The following is a 17957-nucleotide window of genomic DNA, read 5'->3' as shown; positions in this document are numbered from 1 at the left end:
GGTACAAATGGCATGAACTGGTTCTTTGTGCTCTACTTCCCAGACCAGAGTGATGTGAGCTATGTATTCTCTGGTTAGGGACTAAACATAAACCATTTGCTCTCAAGTGCCCTTTGTTGGGGAAGATGAGGTCTTGTGATTAACAATCTGGCTACAAGCCTCCCAAACAGTTAAATTTCTCATCTCAGTTTCCCCATTCCATTTGTCCAGGAATTTTCCTAGCTTCTTACTATCCTGCCTCACATGGACCACAGAACCATCTTGCTGGAGAAGCCTGCTGCTTCACTAACATGGTGCTCAGATGTGGACTGAAAAAATGTGCATCCCGGTGGTGTTAACACTTGACACTTGACACTTGACACATGAAGGATTTCTCATTTGCATTTTTCTAAGTTGAGTCTGTGAACTCTTCATAATATATTATTGCCTGATTATGCCAATTGTGTAACTTCTTCCATTTGTTAGCCTTGTGGGTATTGGTGGTGAGTGAGCCGGGAAGATGGTGGCGGTTACTATCACAGCATAACAAACCATCCCAAGCCTAGTGGTTTAAACCAACAACAATCTTTATTTTTCTCACAAGTCTGAAAGCAGGATGCAGTGGGGGTGGCCCATCTTTGCTCTTTGCTGCATCTGAGATGGCTCAGTTGTCAGCTGGAGAATCTGCTTCCATGTTGCCTCACATGCAGGGCTGGCAAGTTGGTTCTGCTGGAGATGAAAGACCAGCCAGGGGGGTGGGCCAGTGACTTTAAATTCTCTTCATGTGGCCTCTTTATGGGCAACCTCTGCTTCCTCACCACATGGTGGCCAAGTGCCAAGCTCACAAACCCTTGGGAGTAAAGAGGCATTTTCCCTATTGAAGTCACAATCACACAGTAGTCGTCAAAGCAGTCACAAAGCCCATTGAATTTCAAGGTAGGGGACAAACCCTATAATTCAACTGAAGGAAAAACAAACTGATTATAAGAAGAAATGGGTGGGATAGAATATATTGTTGTAGTCATCTTTGGAAAATATAATTAACCACATTAACAAATCATAGTAAATTAAGAAACAAAAATAAAATTTACATTATTTCCAAAACTTATTCCATATTCCTAAAAGTACACTCCAAACTCTTTTGACGATATCTTCAAATATATTTCTTTTAGCTTCTTCCTCAATATTTTTGATATTTTCTTTATAGATCTCAAAATAGATTATTTTTTCCTTCTCAATTTCTTGCTTTGATATTTTCCCCTGAGCATATAGATCTTCAACTAATTTAGTTTTCTTCTTTAATTGATCTTCATAGATTATCTTCAAGGCCTCTTTCTGATGTTGCAGCTTTTTCCCTATATCCTTGTAGATGGGAGCAGAAAAGTAAGCCCCTCCATTCTTCTGCACCATTTTCTCTATCAGCTCCACCAGCTCCTGCCGTTGAGCTTCCTTCGCAGTTTCCTCTATCCTTTCTTGGTTATTGAAGGCACAGCACCGGTTCCCACACTCCTGGATGATACTTTGCAGGTTTTCTGCCCCCTTTAAAAAGTCATGCAGTGTCTGATCACCCAAACCATCTTTGCGAGTGAACAAGATGATCATGTTCTCCATGGCCTTTTCCCCAAAGATGGCCTTGATCAATGTAACCGTTTTCTGCTCCTCCTCCGTGTAGCGGCCCAGCTGTAGAACCAGGATGATGGCGTGCGGCCCCGGGTAGGAGAGGAGGACACACCTGCTGATTTCCTTACAGGTGGTCATCAGTGTCTCCTTGGTGTCAAAGAGCCCTGGGGTGTCCACAACAAGAAGGTTTCTCCCCTTCCAGTGTCGCTCTTCTTTCTTACAGGACTTGGTAACAGCATGGGCAGCAATTTTAGACTCAAATGCATTATCCCCAAGGATGGAGTTTCCTGTTGCACTTTTTCCATTTCCGGTTTTCCCCACCAGAACAATCCTCAGAGTGTTGTCCTGAAGGCCAGCCATCTTCTCAAGAAGCTCTGAGATGCAGGTACCAACAAGACCTTAAGAAAGGGAATGAGAAGGGGAAAGGGTACTTAGGTAAGTGGGGACCATTCCCAAACCTCTTTTCTTTGTTCTTGTCCTCCCTGAAAATTTGTACTGCTGTATTATTCATATGGAAAAAATAATAAAGCAGAGTTTTTCCACAATGGAGTACAAGGTCCAGGTGCTATCACAGAAAAACTCAGACCTCTACAAATCTGATCATCTCAATGTTATGTGAGCTATTCCTGATCATATAAAAAAGAGGGAAATCTTTCAATTCTTTCTCTGAATCAAGTGTGATATTGATCCTAAAGGCTAACAGAGATTTGACCAATAAATAAATCTAGAGGCATGTCTCATTTGGAAATATTTATACCAAAATTTGTTACAACACATCGTATTGATAAATGTAGAAAATTACCTAATGCAGTCAAGACAGTTGACTAAATTCACCACTGATCCATGTTTAAAGCATTTTATACATTGGAATTAATAGATAATTAACTAACATGATTTTATAAACTTCAATTTTTTATCATCACTTTTTCCCTGTAGCTGAAAAAGAGTGGATTATAAAGTTAAAATAGCAGGTTATAAAGTTTTGGGATGCAGAAAAAGTAGGTACTTCTCTAACATTATTTTATATAACTGTAAATTTAAACTTTTATCATCACCAATTTTTTATGCAGGTGAAAAATAGTGTATTATAAAGTTAAATGGTGGATTACAAAGTTCATTTAGATGAAGAAAAAAGAAAGTTATTCAGCACTATCAAGAAAATGAACAAGGAGGAAGGACTAGCTTTACCAGGAGTCAAGCATTTGTAGTTTCTATAATTACAGAAGTGTGATTTTGTTATACGAATAGAGAGAACAGTGAACCCCAAACAAAAAATTCAGAAAGAGACCAAATTAATCATATATTATTCATTTATATTCAATTCAATGACACTATGTTACAGTTAGATTCAATATAGCAGCATACCACATCAAAGAGGCCAAAGATGTTGTAATAAAGCAACTTTGGGATAACTGTATAACCCTACAAAAAAAAGATAAAATTGCATCCATTGCCTCATGTCATTCAAATTGCAAGCAGATGAGAAGTTTAAATGTAAAAAAAAAAATTTATGTAAATAAAAGAAAAAACACACATGGTGACTTGTAACCTGGAGGTAAGGAAAATATTTCTAAGATTTGAAATAGAGCAAGGAAAAAGATGAATAAGTGTGATTACATAAAAATATTACAGATAATGTGGGACAAAAGACATCTTTGAAAAATTAAAACAAAAATTTAAAAGCAGGTACAGTAATATTTTTCAGCTTACAACAAAGGGGGTAAATGTTTCTGTTAGATACAGACAATTAAAAAGTACAGAAACCAAATAACAGCAACTTGGTAGAATATGGAGCAGAGATGGGAAATAAACATTCAGAGAAAAATGAATTTAAATGTACCTTGAATATATAAAAATACATTAACATACACTCAGAGAAAAATAAATCAAAACACAAAAAATAAATTCACTAAAAATATTAATTAAATCACACCTCTATTTCTGAGGTGAGATACTACTTGACACCTCCAGGTTTGGCAAAGGTCTAAATGTTTGCCAGCATAATCTGTTGGCAAAGGTATGAGGGAAGCAGGCCTTCTCCTGCATGGCTGGTGAGAATGGAAAAACAGTCCAAATCCTACAGAAGGGAAGTCAGCACTGTCCTGCAAAAGTACATATGCATTTTCTCATTCATTGCCAATTCCCCATTTTAATATTTATCCCTTAACTACACTGACAAAAATGTAGAAAAATGACGCATCAGGCTATTTATTGCATCATTATTTGTATTAGCAAAATACCAAAAACCTGTCAAATGGCCATCAGTAGGGACTGGTTGAATTATCTAAGGTATATCCGCACAGTGAAGGACTATCCAACTGTGAAAGTAATGTGTCTCTCTATACAAGCATGGAGAGGTCCCCAGGATTCATCATTAAGTGGAAAAAAGAAAGTGAAGAAAATAATGTGGAGTTGACCTATCATTTCTCTAATTAGGAGGATATGCACTACATATATAAAATATAACACATAACTTTTTCATATATATCAAAAGGCAATGGCAGAATACTCTGAAAACTAAACCAACAAAAGTTTACTTACATGGGGATGGGTGAAGCAGGGTGGAGGGGACAGGGACAGAAGCTGGAAACTGGGTTTCTTGGTTACACTAAGATTTCATAGATTTTATCTTGAAACCATGTAGGTAACTTACATAATTATACAAAAAATATATTTTAAAATACAAAAACCAAAATCAAATGGCAAACAAATCTAATTGTATATTGTGGGGTGGGTGAACCATATAAGGAATTGGTCCAAGACACTTAAAAAAGCAATAATTTCATTGTCCATCTTTAGTGGTATTAACTTAAGTTTTTTAAAAAAATAACCTGAAATACATTGTTTTCAAAAATCCTATTCGGGTGTGCGTGTGTGTGTGTGTGTGTGTGTGTGTGTGTGTGCAATTTGAAGTCCATTGAAAAGGAATAGAGATAATAATGAGCCCGGTGACAATGACCACCCTTAGTGCCTAGAGTGTGGTTTCCAAATGCCATTTCCCACCAAAAAAATTAGGGTTTTATAAATAAACTACTGATTCCAGGAATAGGCAGAAAATGCTTCAGTTGAGCCTTCACTCTCTTGTCAACAAGAAAGCCAGGATGCTCTCAAAAATCACAGGGATCTTATGGAAAGGACTTAAGAGCAAACCTCAAGAGAATGCAACTGGACATGGATGGGGCAATGTGAGCATCGATAATTACACCAATGAATCAAAATATATCAGATATCTTAAAATACATGAGTTCATAACAAGGCCTCCTACTTATAATAGTCAATCACTCCCTTGGAAGTGTGCTAGGAAAGAATCTTCTTTTTATGAACATTGGCAAATAAAGGGAAAGAATTGAGCATGTATCTTGTCTTTCAGATACCACTGTACTTCATGGAAATGAGAGAATGGTTGGAGGGAACTTTCTTTTTATAAGATTTTTCCATCTAATACAGCGGTTCTCAACCTGTGGGTTGCAACCCCTTTGGCGGTCAAACAACCCTTTCACAGGAGTTGCCTAAGACCATCCTGCATATCAGATATTTACATTACGATTCATAACAGTAGCAACATTACAGTTATGAAGTAGGAACGAAAATAATTTTATGGATGGGTCACAACATGAGGAACTGTATTTAAAGGGCCAGAAGGTTGAGAACCACTGATCTAATAACTAAGGGAAGAATGATAGGATTTGATATCATCACTATTAGGTTTGATCTAGTAATTGAATCACTACCCCTCCCCCCGGGAACTGGCTTTTCAGGCTATTTCACTATGGACATTCCCTTTGCTGAGACCATATTTCACTTGAGTTGACCACATTCCATTATCTCCCTTCTGGGTATGAATAAAAAAGTCTCCGCCCAGAAAAAGCCCACCAAAACTCCTTTAAAAGCCTCTGACTCCAATCACTGGGGGCTGGAGCCATCCAGGCTCAGCCACCTCCTGTGCAGATGATTGAATAAATTCATAATCCCTCACCACTCTGGCCTGGTGTGTTCCTCCTTCAGGGACCTAACAATCCCTTCTGACCCTTAATGAAATTTAGGCCATCATTAATGTCGATTACTGTCAAAGAATGAGAGACAACCAAACATTATGTTCTTCTGAGGGAAGTTTACAGCTGAACCTATGATGTATTCCCACCAAATAGTCAAACCTGAGTCAGATCAAGCCTCTCCTCAAATATAAGTTCCCACAAAACACTGGAACTAGAAAAGCAGGTGAAATGACACCGTGAGAATGTTAATCAACAAAATGTAAACTGTCCAGTTCTTTTGGGAAAAAGACGTCCTCCTTCTTACACAGAGAAATTTTCCAGAAAGAAACAGGGAAGGTGAGAAAGCTATATATTAAATTAAACATAAGAGAAACCAAACATTTTCAATTTATGAATCTTAAATGGATCCAACTTCAAACAGTTTTTTGAATTATGACACAATCAGGGAAATCTGAAGGCAACTGGGAACTCTGTTAAAAATTCTACTTGCCTTTTGAAGTCTGATTATGGTCATGTTTTTAAATGGTTACAAAGATTTACTGATAAAATGAAACAAGGGTATTTGCTTCAAAATAATATGCGGTGGCTGGAGAGTGGTGAGTATATAGATAAAACGAGATTGGCATCACTTAATAATTGTGGAAGCTTGGTCTAGGTACATGGAAGTTCCTTGTATTGTTCATTTATCTTTGAGTAAATTAACATTTTTCAACTATAAAAAAATTGATATGTGTGTAATACAATCACTGATGACACTACCAACCACGCTGATAGTTTTTTGTACATTATCTCACCTACTCCTCCATAATAACCTGCAAAAAGCTAATTTTATTATTTTAACTTTTTAAAGACACTGATGTGCCTTGAAAATGCCGAGACACTTGCCCAGGGTCACAGTGCTAACAGGTATTGGGCAGAGGAGGTATCAAATTCAAAGTCTGTCTGACTACCACCTTCCTCCTAACCACTGCACACAACGGCCTCCTCTCAGTGTCTTCTCAGACCCAGGATTCTAAAATTACATCGAATCAGAGCTAGATCAAGAGAGGGCAGGGAAGAGATCCACACTCTTTCCTGGAGGGTTTCAGATACATTGTCCCTGCAGAATAGCCCACCTCTACCCATGACACCCTGTCCTCACTTCACAGGTCGCACTACTCTGGTCAGAGCTTCTCTCTGCTAAATGACGGAAAGGATTCAGCAAACTTCAGTGCAGATTTCATCTGGCCTTAGTGATGTGGGCAACCCCTAGAATCACCACACTCTCTGGGATCCTGCTTTTTTTTCAGTAAAAGGAGGCAGTTAGCATGAAGGTGCACCAGTCAGCACAAAAGTATCCTGTTCAATATGAGACATGTAACAACTATAATAATAAAAGCATAATATGCTAATTAGACGAAACAACCTTCTGGGCGTCCTTCCAGAAGAAGCCCGGGCTGCAAGTGCCAGCAGAGGCAGGTTGTCAGGGCTGTGTTGGCCAAGCCCCTTGCACGAATTTCATGGATCAGGCTTCTAGTTGTACTAATAAAGCTCCTGACTCCCCTCCCTACCCTCCTTCACTACCCTCTGACAGCACCCTCCTCCCCCCACCCCTACACCCCCTCTCTGCTTCTGGCACAGAACCTGGTTCTTCCTGGGACCAGAACCCACACCATGAACACTGCATGGACCTACTGCCCAAACAACTCTAGTGCTCAGGGCTGCTTCTCAGCCAGACTCACCTTCTTTTCAACCAGTTGATGAGTTCTCAAATTGACTCCAAAGACACTCTTCGAGCTGGTGCTTTTGTTTTAACTGTGAAGAAAAAGTATTCACACCCTTTTAAACCACTGAGCCAGGCAGCATAGATTGGGTGGAGCTAGAGGAGGAACTGTTTGCCTTTAAAGAGACAGTAATATTTCCCCTAAATTGGTGGCTGCTTCAATTTTGCCAACTTGAAACCATTTCCTCCCTGTGCTTGCTCTTGTACCAAAATTACCAAAGCTAATGTATATTTGGTGTTTGGGGTTATGGTAGTGGATCCAAAGGCCCTTAATAAATGACATAAATCTTGCCCCAAAAGGCCAGGCACAGTGTCTATCACCTTCCCTGGTGCAGTGAGAGACTGCGGGGTCATTCTGGAAAAAGAAAGTTGGACATGGGACTGGGTTTACCATCGGATCTGGCTAGTGATGGTGCAATATGGGTTTTGAGTCTACTCTTTTAGGAGCGTCTCAAGTTACTCATGCAGAAATTAACAAAACTCAGGTACAAAGCCAAAGGGGTATAAACCATTGAGAGCCAAGAGGAAACAAGGAAGGAGAGGCCTGGGAAAAGTCTCCCAATGATCACAATCTCTCTGCATTTGTTTGTTTGTTTGTTTGCTTTTTCATATGGTTCTTGCAGGGTTAAAAGTCTGCATTGCATGACATATAAAGATGCACCCAGGGAGTAAATGCAACCTTCCCTCTCAGCCTTCCTATCTTCTCCCTCTCCAGGCCCAGACAGAGGCAGCTTATTCTAGATTTACCAGTGGATGGATCCAAAAGGCTCTAGAAATTGTTTCCAGGTGAGAGGCAGGCTGTTGAATCTCTCATGGTTGACTAGATGTTCTAGTTGTCTGTTCCATCACCACAAATATATTAAATTTTGATTACACATTTTGCTTCACTGGATTGAGAAAGTGGGTTAGTCAATGCTTAAGCATGAGGATAGGTAATAAGGGGACCAGATGTGGCATGAAGTAGAGCACAATAGTGTTGCTACCAATAGAGGGAAGCAGATAGATTTGGAAATGATGGTGTAAATGGCCATATTATTGGACCAATTATTGGTATGAATGACTTTGATCACCTGAAGTATCCCAGGTAACAGTTTTCCTATTTCCAATAAAGACACAGATCAGGGCCAGCTACACAATTCAGAAGGTGTGGCACAAAAGGAAAATACCAAGCATATTGTTTAAATATAATTTAAATTTGAAGATGACATTACAGAGCTTTAAACCCTCTAAGCACAGATCCTTGAGCAAACCTACAAGTCACACATCCATGAAGCTCACCTTGACAGGCTTTATATAGATATATGAGACCAGAGCAGAGTCAGAACTGCATCTCCGGATCAAAATACGTCCACCACTGCCCCAGTTTCACTTCATTCTCCATATTCCCTGAATGAAACTTCTCCTGTCAGAAGCTGCCTTTTATGTTTTCAGGGACAACTAATCGCTTCTCCAGGAACAATCATAGGTTCCCAAAAGGGAAGAGGGACATAGAATCCATAGGTGCTACAGAAAATAGGATGCCAGCCTTGAATGCTAATAGCCCTGAGGTCACTGGCCATGGAGGAGCATCTGGATCACGGCTCCCACCCCTGATCCCTCACTTAGGACTGACCTCCCTCTAGGAGACTTTTGATAGAGGGGATTTTGCCTCATGTCTCTCCTGTGCTGTTCAGTTGGCCATGCACCTTGTCATTAGGAGATACTTTCCATACCCACCTCTGTTGTGAGCCACCTGTCTCTCTGCTGCTGGTCCCCACCTGCAACTCCATGAAGGTGTTCTTCCCCCTCCCAGGATGCTGCTCCTTCCACATAGTCAGAAGAAAAGAGATGAATGTATAGAAAGACATGGCTTCCTATTTTACATTTTTCTATTATTCTTTTTCCCCCTTTATGCTTTACATCATAGACATACATGTCAACGTGAAAATATATTGATTTTTTTTAAAGATTGGGGTTATTAAAATACATTTCTTTAACTTCTATCGAAGTCTGCATTGTGGAGTTGAAGGATTTTCTTTGCTGCTATGTTCTAGATAAATCCAAAACTCAAAATTATTACAATTTTGCAAAAATAATTACAGGAGGTGAAAGGAACAGTTTCTTGAACTGTCCTGAAACTTCCATAATGCACAATTAACCTTGGTATATCAGTTGCCTATTGCTGCCATAAAAAAATTACCCAAAATTTAGTTTCCTGAGACAATGCAAATTAATTTTCTTAGAGTTCTGGAGGTGAGAAGTCTGAGATTAGCCTTATGGAGATAAAATGTAGGTATCCTCAGGGCTGACAATATGTCTAAGAGAGAATCCATCGCTTATTTCCTTGAGATTCTAGAAGCTTGCAGAATCCATTGTTTTGTGATCACATCACTCCAATCTCTGCTGCCATCATCACATTGCCTTCTTCCTCCTTTGATCTTGCCTCCCTCTTCTGAGGGCCTTTGTGATTACAGGTAGGACTCACTCAGATGATCCAAGACAATCTCTCCATCTCAAAATCATTAACTTCAACACATCTGCAGTAAGGAAACATTTATATGTTCTGGGATTAGGAATGCTTATATGGGTTTGGGGGGCGGGTGTAATTTTTAGCCTACCACATGTGGATAGGTTGACCTCTCTGTAACTCCCTTTACTGATCTTTAAAAAGAAGTATTGACTTCATAGGATCAGTGTTTATACCAGGAAGTGGGGTTCTGCTGTAAAAGAAATGCTTAAAATATGGATGTGGTTGTGGAATTGGGTAATGCATACACGCTGGGAGCATTCTGGGGCAACTGATAGAAAATGCCTAGATATCCTTGAAGAATTTGTTGTTAGGAATTTGAATATTAAAGGTGAGATCTCAGTTCAAAGTGAGGACCGTGGTATTGGACACTGGAAGAAATGTGATACTTGATACAATGTGGGAGAGAAGTCGCTGAGTTATGTTCTACTACTGGGTGGAAAGAAGAGATTGAAAGCAATACACTGTATTTCCAAAGACAGTTTGGGAGGTATAGCCTGGTTTCTCCTTGTAAAATGCAACAGTCAAGAAATGAGAGCAATGCATCTACAAGCCAAGGACCTCCAAGGGTTGCCAGCAGCCACAACGAGTTGGGAACCAGCAAGGATCCTCCCCATGGTCAATTCAGAGAGAGTGGCTCTGCCAACCTTTTGATGCTGGAGCCCCAGAACTATGGGACCATACGTTTCTGTGGCTTTAAGCTACACAGTAAGGGGTACTGTGTTATATCAGCCCTAGGAATCTCACACAACACCTTTCTTCTTCCTCCACCTTTTCTCCTGCTCTCCTCATGTTCCATCCACTCAGCATCCTAGAATTTTCCTTTATGTCTGAGCTTATGTTTACTAGAGTCTTTCCCACCGCCAATGCATGTCTGGCAAAGGTGGACTACAGAGGCTGCTGATGAGTGAAGTGATGGATTTTTCAGAAAGGCCTTCAAACTCTGTCTGACTCTGTCAGCAACACCTCACTGTCCAAGGCTAGCATACCCTATAATCAGCTCCACCTTATTCTCTTTAGTTTTAGTTTCTGAACACAGGCCCCTTACTGAAGAATTTAGTGGTTGTCAACAATATATGCAGCACCAAAACAAACCCCCAAATTCTTCCTTTTTGAGAGAGAAAGTGGAAATGAAGGGCTCCTGGACTCTTAAGGGAGTGGGTAGACTACCAGGCTGGTGTGAGCACAGCAGGTCCTGAGACCACTTCTGCCTGAGAGCTTGCTCCAGGCCCACTGTTAAGAGCTGACCTCACACTCCCAGAGAACAACATATTCACATAAAAGAATACATAGTTTTCGCCCTAACCGGTTTGGCTCAGTGGATAGAGTGTCGGCCTGCAGACTGAAAGGTCCCAGGTTCGATTCCGGTCAAGGGCATGTACCTTGGTTGCGTGCACATCCCCAGTAGGGGGTGTGCAGGAGGCAGCTGGTCGATGTTTCTCTCTCATTGATGTTTCTAACTCTCTATCCCTCTCCCTTCCTCTCTGTAAAAAATCAATAAAATATTTAAAAAAAAAAGAATACATAGTTTTACAAAAACTCACAGACCAAGACAACAGTATGGTGGTTACTAGCAGAAAGGATGATGGGGGTTTTAAGGGGTAAATGGAGTCAAATATATGGTGATGGAAAGAGACCAGAATTTCAGTGGTGGGAACACCATGTAATATACAGATAATGTAACATAGTATGTCACACTAGAAATACACATAATATTAATCCCAATGTCACCCCCAAAAATTTTAATTTTAAAAATTATAAATAGTTTCATTTAAAAGCAGAGTAGGGCCTCATTGTTTGCAAAGTAAAACAAAAAGTGTGTTTGTGCATTTAAATACACAGGAGCCACCTTACTCAGCTGGCAGCACACAATGCTAATATATCTGACAGTGTGTCCCCTGCTGTTAACATCACTGACACTGGTTTTGTTCCATGAGCGACAGAGCAGAATGTCACATTAGCACATCAGCACTAGTGTCTGCCATTAACATGTGAAATGCAGTCAGGAAAGCTATGTGGGTCTGGTTCTGCCACTAGCAGCATCTATGGCTTTGGACAAAATAATAACCCCTCTGAGGCCTGGAATCTCTACAGATAAGAAGATAGATAAGTGTCAGATCATCTAAGTCTGATGCCTTCCAAGGAATTACACCATACACCAATATGTGGGCCTTGCCCATGAGAACAAGTCCTCAGACTCTCCCAGTGATTTGAATCCTGAGCCCTGGCTGCTTACCCACACGTCCTCTCAGATGTTGGTTGATTGTAGTGATAAACCTGTGACAGCAAACAGTGCTCCTCATGGAAGACCACTTGGAGGGACCAGTCCAGGGACTCTTGGCTTGAGGGTCTGTGTGAAGGAGCAATGTCACTGAGGGCCTCTGCTCCCATGCTCTGAGTGCCTGGGGTCATCAGAGTCACATACAGTCACAGACAGTGACAGATCCCAGGCCCATCACCATGTGGCACCAACAGCTGGAAGGCAGGAAGCAGGGCAGCAAGTGTGCCTCCCACAGTCTCTGCCAGTCTCAGAACACCCTCCGCTCCCTTCCTCACTCACCTGCCAGGACTTTTTATTCCCCTTCCTCCAAAACTCATTTGTTTGCTTGGACAACCCTGAATTCTTAGCCCTTCCATGACCCTGGGGGCAGAAGAAGAGGCTCCTTAGAACAGGAATCCAGAAAGAATTCAGAGGCTGCTGGATCCATCTGTTAACTTTCAGTCACTTGCCTCTTTTCTGGGATTTTCAGTTTGGTTTCCAAAATTTCTGATGTTATGTGCATTTCTTCCTTTTAGGTTTAGTTTGATGTCTTTAGGTGGTTTATTACTACTGATAAATGCTGTAAGTACATCTTTACCAAGGGACAAATGTGTAATTTTAATGTATATCCAAGGACATCACAGCACAATTTTTTTTTTTTTGCTTCTCATAATCCACCCAATTTCCAAGAAATGAGCTACAGGATGTTATTGTAAATGCACTTGTGCACTGGAAAGCACACATCCTGCCTCCACCACAGCACTTTCCAGTCCTTGCTTCCTCCTTTTTTTGTTTAACTCATCACTTAAAGTTTTGGACACAGCACAGGCTAGAAAGGCTAGGTTGCAGGGCACATGTCCCATGAATTGTACCTGCTGAAGTGTTCAGAGGGGTGAGAAGAGAAGGCTTGGCCAAGAAGAAACCTCACCATGGAGATCAGCCTGAAGAGTATTTAGGATCGGTGGTGCTGGCTGGCCTGAGTATAAAATGGAGGAGTTCCCCTGTGAGTCTCCAAACCCTCACCTGTTCCTCCTCCAGAGCAGGCACAACACTTAGCACTTTGACTCTGACATGAGACTAACAAAATAAATTCTACTCTAAATTGAACCAGTGCTCATGGATGTTGCCATCTTTCAAGTTCTAATAAGGACATTCTCAAAACTTAACTTGTGAATAAACACCTAATACAGCCTCATTGTTTTGCAATATTTACGGAAGAAATATCACTTGGAAATATCGCTTTAAATTAGAATTAGGGGACTCGTTTCTGAGCTGTGAAAGGCCATAAATGACTATTTGGAAATATAAGGAGACACCAGAATTTCTACTATCCTCTACAATTATAACACATCTGCATTGATTGGAAAGCCAAGGACTCCAGATAAACATAGCAATTTGGAAGGCAAGAGAGCTGTCACCTAGGCCCCATTTTGCAATAGTTCATTGAACCCCACTGAACAAACATAAAAAGGGAAAACTAAACTATACAAAATCCATGCACTCAGCAGGAAGGAAGTTGAGGGGAGCTAGCAGAGTAACCATAATTTAATCTAAAACTGACTGGGTTTTTATTTTCAGACAGGATTGTGAGGTGCCCTGCAGAGTTATAGCTGGTGGAACAATCATATCTGGTGAAATTTTTTACAATTAAAGTCTCTAAATCTGCCCTAAGGTAATATAGCAAATGAAGAAATGTTTATTTTTTTACAATGGGCCAAATTGTAGTAACAAGTGTGAGAATCTGGGTTGTACCTAATCCATGACTCCCCCACTCACCTTCAGCTCAGCTTAAAGGAAACTCCATTCTGAGCAGATGCAATAAAGAAGATTGGGCTACTGCTCCCCACAGTTAACCATCAAATATATGCTACCTTACCAATAGGGGCAGGCTGGCAGCATTTCTCATGATTCCCTTTAACTCTTATTTGCAGAACTAAACTGGTGAGCACAGCCAGCAGCACCCTCATGCTTCTCTAGTCATAGCACAGAGGCTCTATCCCAGGCACAACAGGCTACTAAGAATACTGTGGACCCAGCGGCCCACACTCCAGCTCCCTCATATAATGGAGAGTCCATGCTGGGAGAGAGGCAGGTTGAGAAGACCAGAGGCAAACATCCTTTGATCAGGCCCCAGAGCTGTGGCTCAGAGCTTTTGCGCAGGAAAAAAAGAAGTCTATAATTACAGAGAACTCCAAAGATCTCCTCAGAAGAAATGACTTTATTTGAAGCAGAGTATGGGAAGTTCACAGGCACTCTTGAAAACTGTGAAAGTTTTAATGGTAAGTAATTTAGAGGAGTCTGGTAATCCGATAAGAGCTTTAAGAGAAACCATGGGTTAGCCATTTACTAGAGTACCAGGAAAATAGACATGTACAAAGGGCTGTTCTAGGAACAGAAAAATTCTGAAAGACTGGCCCCTTAAAACCACCCCTGCAAAGGAAACCAATTTTATTTATATCAGACTGTGGAGCATTTTATGCCCAACGACATTATCCAAAACAGGAGAGAAAACAGATGGCAATTAGTAGACCTAACAGCTGGATATAAAACTGAAGGAGACATGGAGCTTAACAGTGATTAAAGAAAGAGAGAAAGAGAGCGCGGCTATGACTATTGTCATTCAAGGTGACATCCCAAGGCTGTGCTTTCTGAGGATCACAATCATAAGTTTCACACTGAAGGGGAAATAGACTTCTCCACAAGAGTCCAGCCATGCCATGAAACCAACTTGAAAACAACTGCAACTTGAGCCCTAGAAATGCAGGGGTGAATCACTAAACTGGAAGATATACTACAAAGAAACAGGAAATTGTGACCTGGGGAGTGACAAAAATTCAAGCAACAGTAACTCTCTGTGAGAAAGCCAACATATTGGATTTGAAAACAATGCTTCAAAGCAGCACTTAGAAATATGTTTAAAGAACTTAGGGCAATAATGCTTAAAAAAAAAGGAAGCCATGATGACAATACCTCATCAAATAGAAATGAAAATTTTACTAGAGAGGCTCAATGGTAGGTTTAAACCAGCAAAAGAAAGAATCAATGATTGGTGTAAAAATAACATAAGTCAAGAGCAACTAATCAGGAGGTCAACAAAGATGAGATGTGGGGACCAAATAGATATAACACTAGAACACTCCACCCAACAACACCAGAAAACACTTGCTCTTCAAATGCACAAAGAACATTCTCCTAAGCAGACCATGTATGAGGCCGTAAAATAAGCCTCAATAAATTTAAGAAGCTTGAAATCATACAGAGTATGTTCTCTGGCCATAATGAAGGAAAGTTAGCAATCAGTAACAGAAAAAAACTTGAGGAAAAGGACTATATATAGGTATGGCTTTTTAATCCTCACCTGAGGATATTTTTCCCATTGCTTTTTAGAGAGAGTGGAGGGGAAGGGAAGTGGGAAGGAGAGAGAGAGAGAGAGAACAGACACATCAATTTGTTGCCTCCCACACCCTCCTTCTATCCTGACCTTGGGCCATGGATTGGACCTGCAACCTAGGTACATGCCCTTGACTGGGAATTGAACCTGCAACCGTCCAGTGCTCAGACCTATGTTCTAATCGCTGAATACCCCAGCCAGGGAAAAATCAGTATTAACCAATACAATTCTAAATTATCAAGGAATCAAAGAAGAAATAAAGAGAGAAATTATAAAGACTTTGAGATAGATAGAAAGGAAAAAAACCCCAACAAAACAAAACAGCATAGCAAATCTCATGGGGGGTAGCCAAGGTGATACTCAGAGGAAATTTTATATCTAGAAATATACATGTAGCAATATTAAACCAAGATTAAAGGTCTCAAACCAGTGTCCTAATTTTCCACATTAAGGCATTGATTAAGGAGGAAACAAAACCTAAAGCAATTACAAGAAAGATACAATAAAGACTACCATTGGAAATTAATGAACTACAAAATAGAAAATCAATACAAAAAAACCCCAGAACTTGGTTCTTTGAAAATATCAAAAAATTGACAAATATTTAGCCAATTTGATTAAAAATATATAGAGAATTAGTAAAATCTGGAATGAAAAAGTTTATAGAAAAAAGCAATTATTAATGAGATTATAGGAAAAGATAATTATTATGATATTTTATAAACAATCTTAGGCTCTCCAAATTAGATAGCATAGATAAAATGGAAAAATTCATAAACTATCAAAATTGATTCAAGGAAATACGGACATTTAAATAGATCTATAATATATAAAGGGATTAAATTATTAATACAAAAAATTACCTACAAAGAAAACATCAAGCCCAGATTCTATCAAACATTTAAGAATTGCCGAAACCGGTTTGGCTCAGTGGATAGAGCGTCAGCCTTCGGACTGAAGGGTCCCAGGTTCGATTCTGGTCAAGGGCATGTACCTGGGTTGCGGGCACATCCCCAGTAGGAGATGTGCAGGAGGCAGCTGATCGATGTTTCTCTCTCATCGATGTTTCTAACTCTCTATCTCTTTTTCCCTTCCTCTCTGTAAAAAATCAATAAAATATATTAAAAAAAAACAAAAACACTTAAGAATGATTCACCGGGGAGAGACAAAATGGCGGCAGTATAGAAGGACGTGTCCCATTCCTTGTCCCAAAGCAGATAGGGTGAGCAGCTGAAATGAATAACATTCAGCACGAATTGGCAGAGGAGATTCAGCTGGGAGACAGTTTGCAGCTGGGGAAGGCAGAGGACTCCTGGAGAAAGGTAAAGTCTAGGCTCTGGGAAGGATAATCAGCCAAACCTCTGAGCACTGAGGATCAGAGGGAATCCACACAGCATTGGCTTGGGCCACCTCCCTTGGGATGGGCGCAGTTGAAAGAAGTTATGCAGAACTGCTGGTTGTCAGGGGATTCTAGATCTGGGTCCACAATCAGGAAAGGCTGAGGAGTGTCAGCATAAGAAGAGCGTTCAGAGGCGCAGCCTTTCCCCCCTCGCAGGGGATTCTAGATCTGTGTCCACAGTCAGCAAAGGCTGAAGAGTGCCGGCAGAAGAGGAGTGCATAGAGGTTCAGTGTCTCCAGCCTCTGTGGCTTGTGCCCTTCTTCATAAAGCCTAGTTCATAGGACCTTTCGGATACAGACACTTACCTGTGGCTGGAGTGTGGGAGAAGGTGCAGAATTGAGGAATCTGGGGAGAGAGGGGGATCCAGGAGAAGTGGCAGCCAGTTTGGTGCTGAGTCATGCCTGAGCCTGACACCTGGGCAGCCATTTTGTCCTGAAGAGATAGCCCCTCCCTCCAGTATCCAGGCAACTAATACAGCCACACCCAGATTCCACCCTGAATGGTACAAAGGATTAAAAACAAAAACAACCTAAATAGTCTCTGAGAGTCCAAAGGGACTGGACTAAAGAGAGACTTTAAGTCCCAGCAATCAGAACCTGGGAAACACTACAGTACAGAAGGTTGGGGTCTTATGCCAGCCAAAGGAACACTTCACTTTTTCATTTTTATTTTATTTTATTTTTTATTAGTTTGTTATCTCTCTCTTTTTTCTTTCTTTTCTTTCTTTTTTCTTTGTTTTCCAGTTTTTGTTTGTTGCTTTATTTTCTATTTTTTTCACATAATTTTTCCATCAATCTATTTTATTTTATTTTATTTGCCATTTTTGAAATCAAATTTTATGTAAATTTATTATTATTTTTTTTCTTGTTCTCTTTTCTCTTATTCACCCATCCCCTTCCTACTTCCTCTATACTGAATTGAGATCCTTCCTATATTCATCCAATTCTTAACCTTATCTTCTATATATAAGCTCAGCATCTACAGATTCTGCCCCCACCCTCTTTGCTGGGGGTTTGGTATTTTTATTTTTATTTTTGTATGTGTA

The 17957-nt window shown here is 40.3% G+C and overlaps 1 protein-coding gene across 2 annotated transcripts in view; it reads right to left on the bottom strand.

Moving 5' to 3' along the window:
- Positions 1-596: 596 nt before the first annotated feature.
- LOC102247358 (GTPase IMAP family member 7-like) overlaps positions 597-17957 on the bottom strand; it is a 59002-nt gene continuing 41641 nt past the window's right edge. The window contains exons 1-2 of one of the 2 annotated variants that reach the window (XM_014539640.1): positions 7316-7389; positions 597-1997 (exon numbers count right to left, since the gene is read on the bottom strand). In XM_014539640.1, coding sequence (XP_014395126.1) covers positions 1072-1959 — 888 coding nt within the window. In that variant the 5' untranslated portion in view covers positions 1960-1997; positions 7316-7389 and the 3' untranslated portion in view covers positions 597-1071. Of the gene's footprint in view, positions 1998-7315; positions 7390-17957 lie in introns of those variants that run through there. The other variant, XM_014539639.1, reaches the window with a different exon arrangement.

The sequence above is a fragment of the Myotis brandtii genome, unplaced genomic scaffold, assembly GCF_000412655.1.
Source record: "Myotis brandtii unplaced genomic scaffold, ASM41265v1 scaffold224, whole genome shotgun sequence".
NCBI lineage: Eukaryota > Metazoa > Chordata > Mammalia > Chiroptera > Vespertilionidae > Myotis > Myotis brandtii.
The sequence above is the reverse complement of the archived record's forward strand: the minus strand, read 5'-3'. Positions and strand labels throughout refer to the sequence as shown.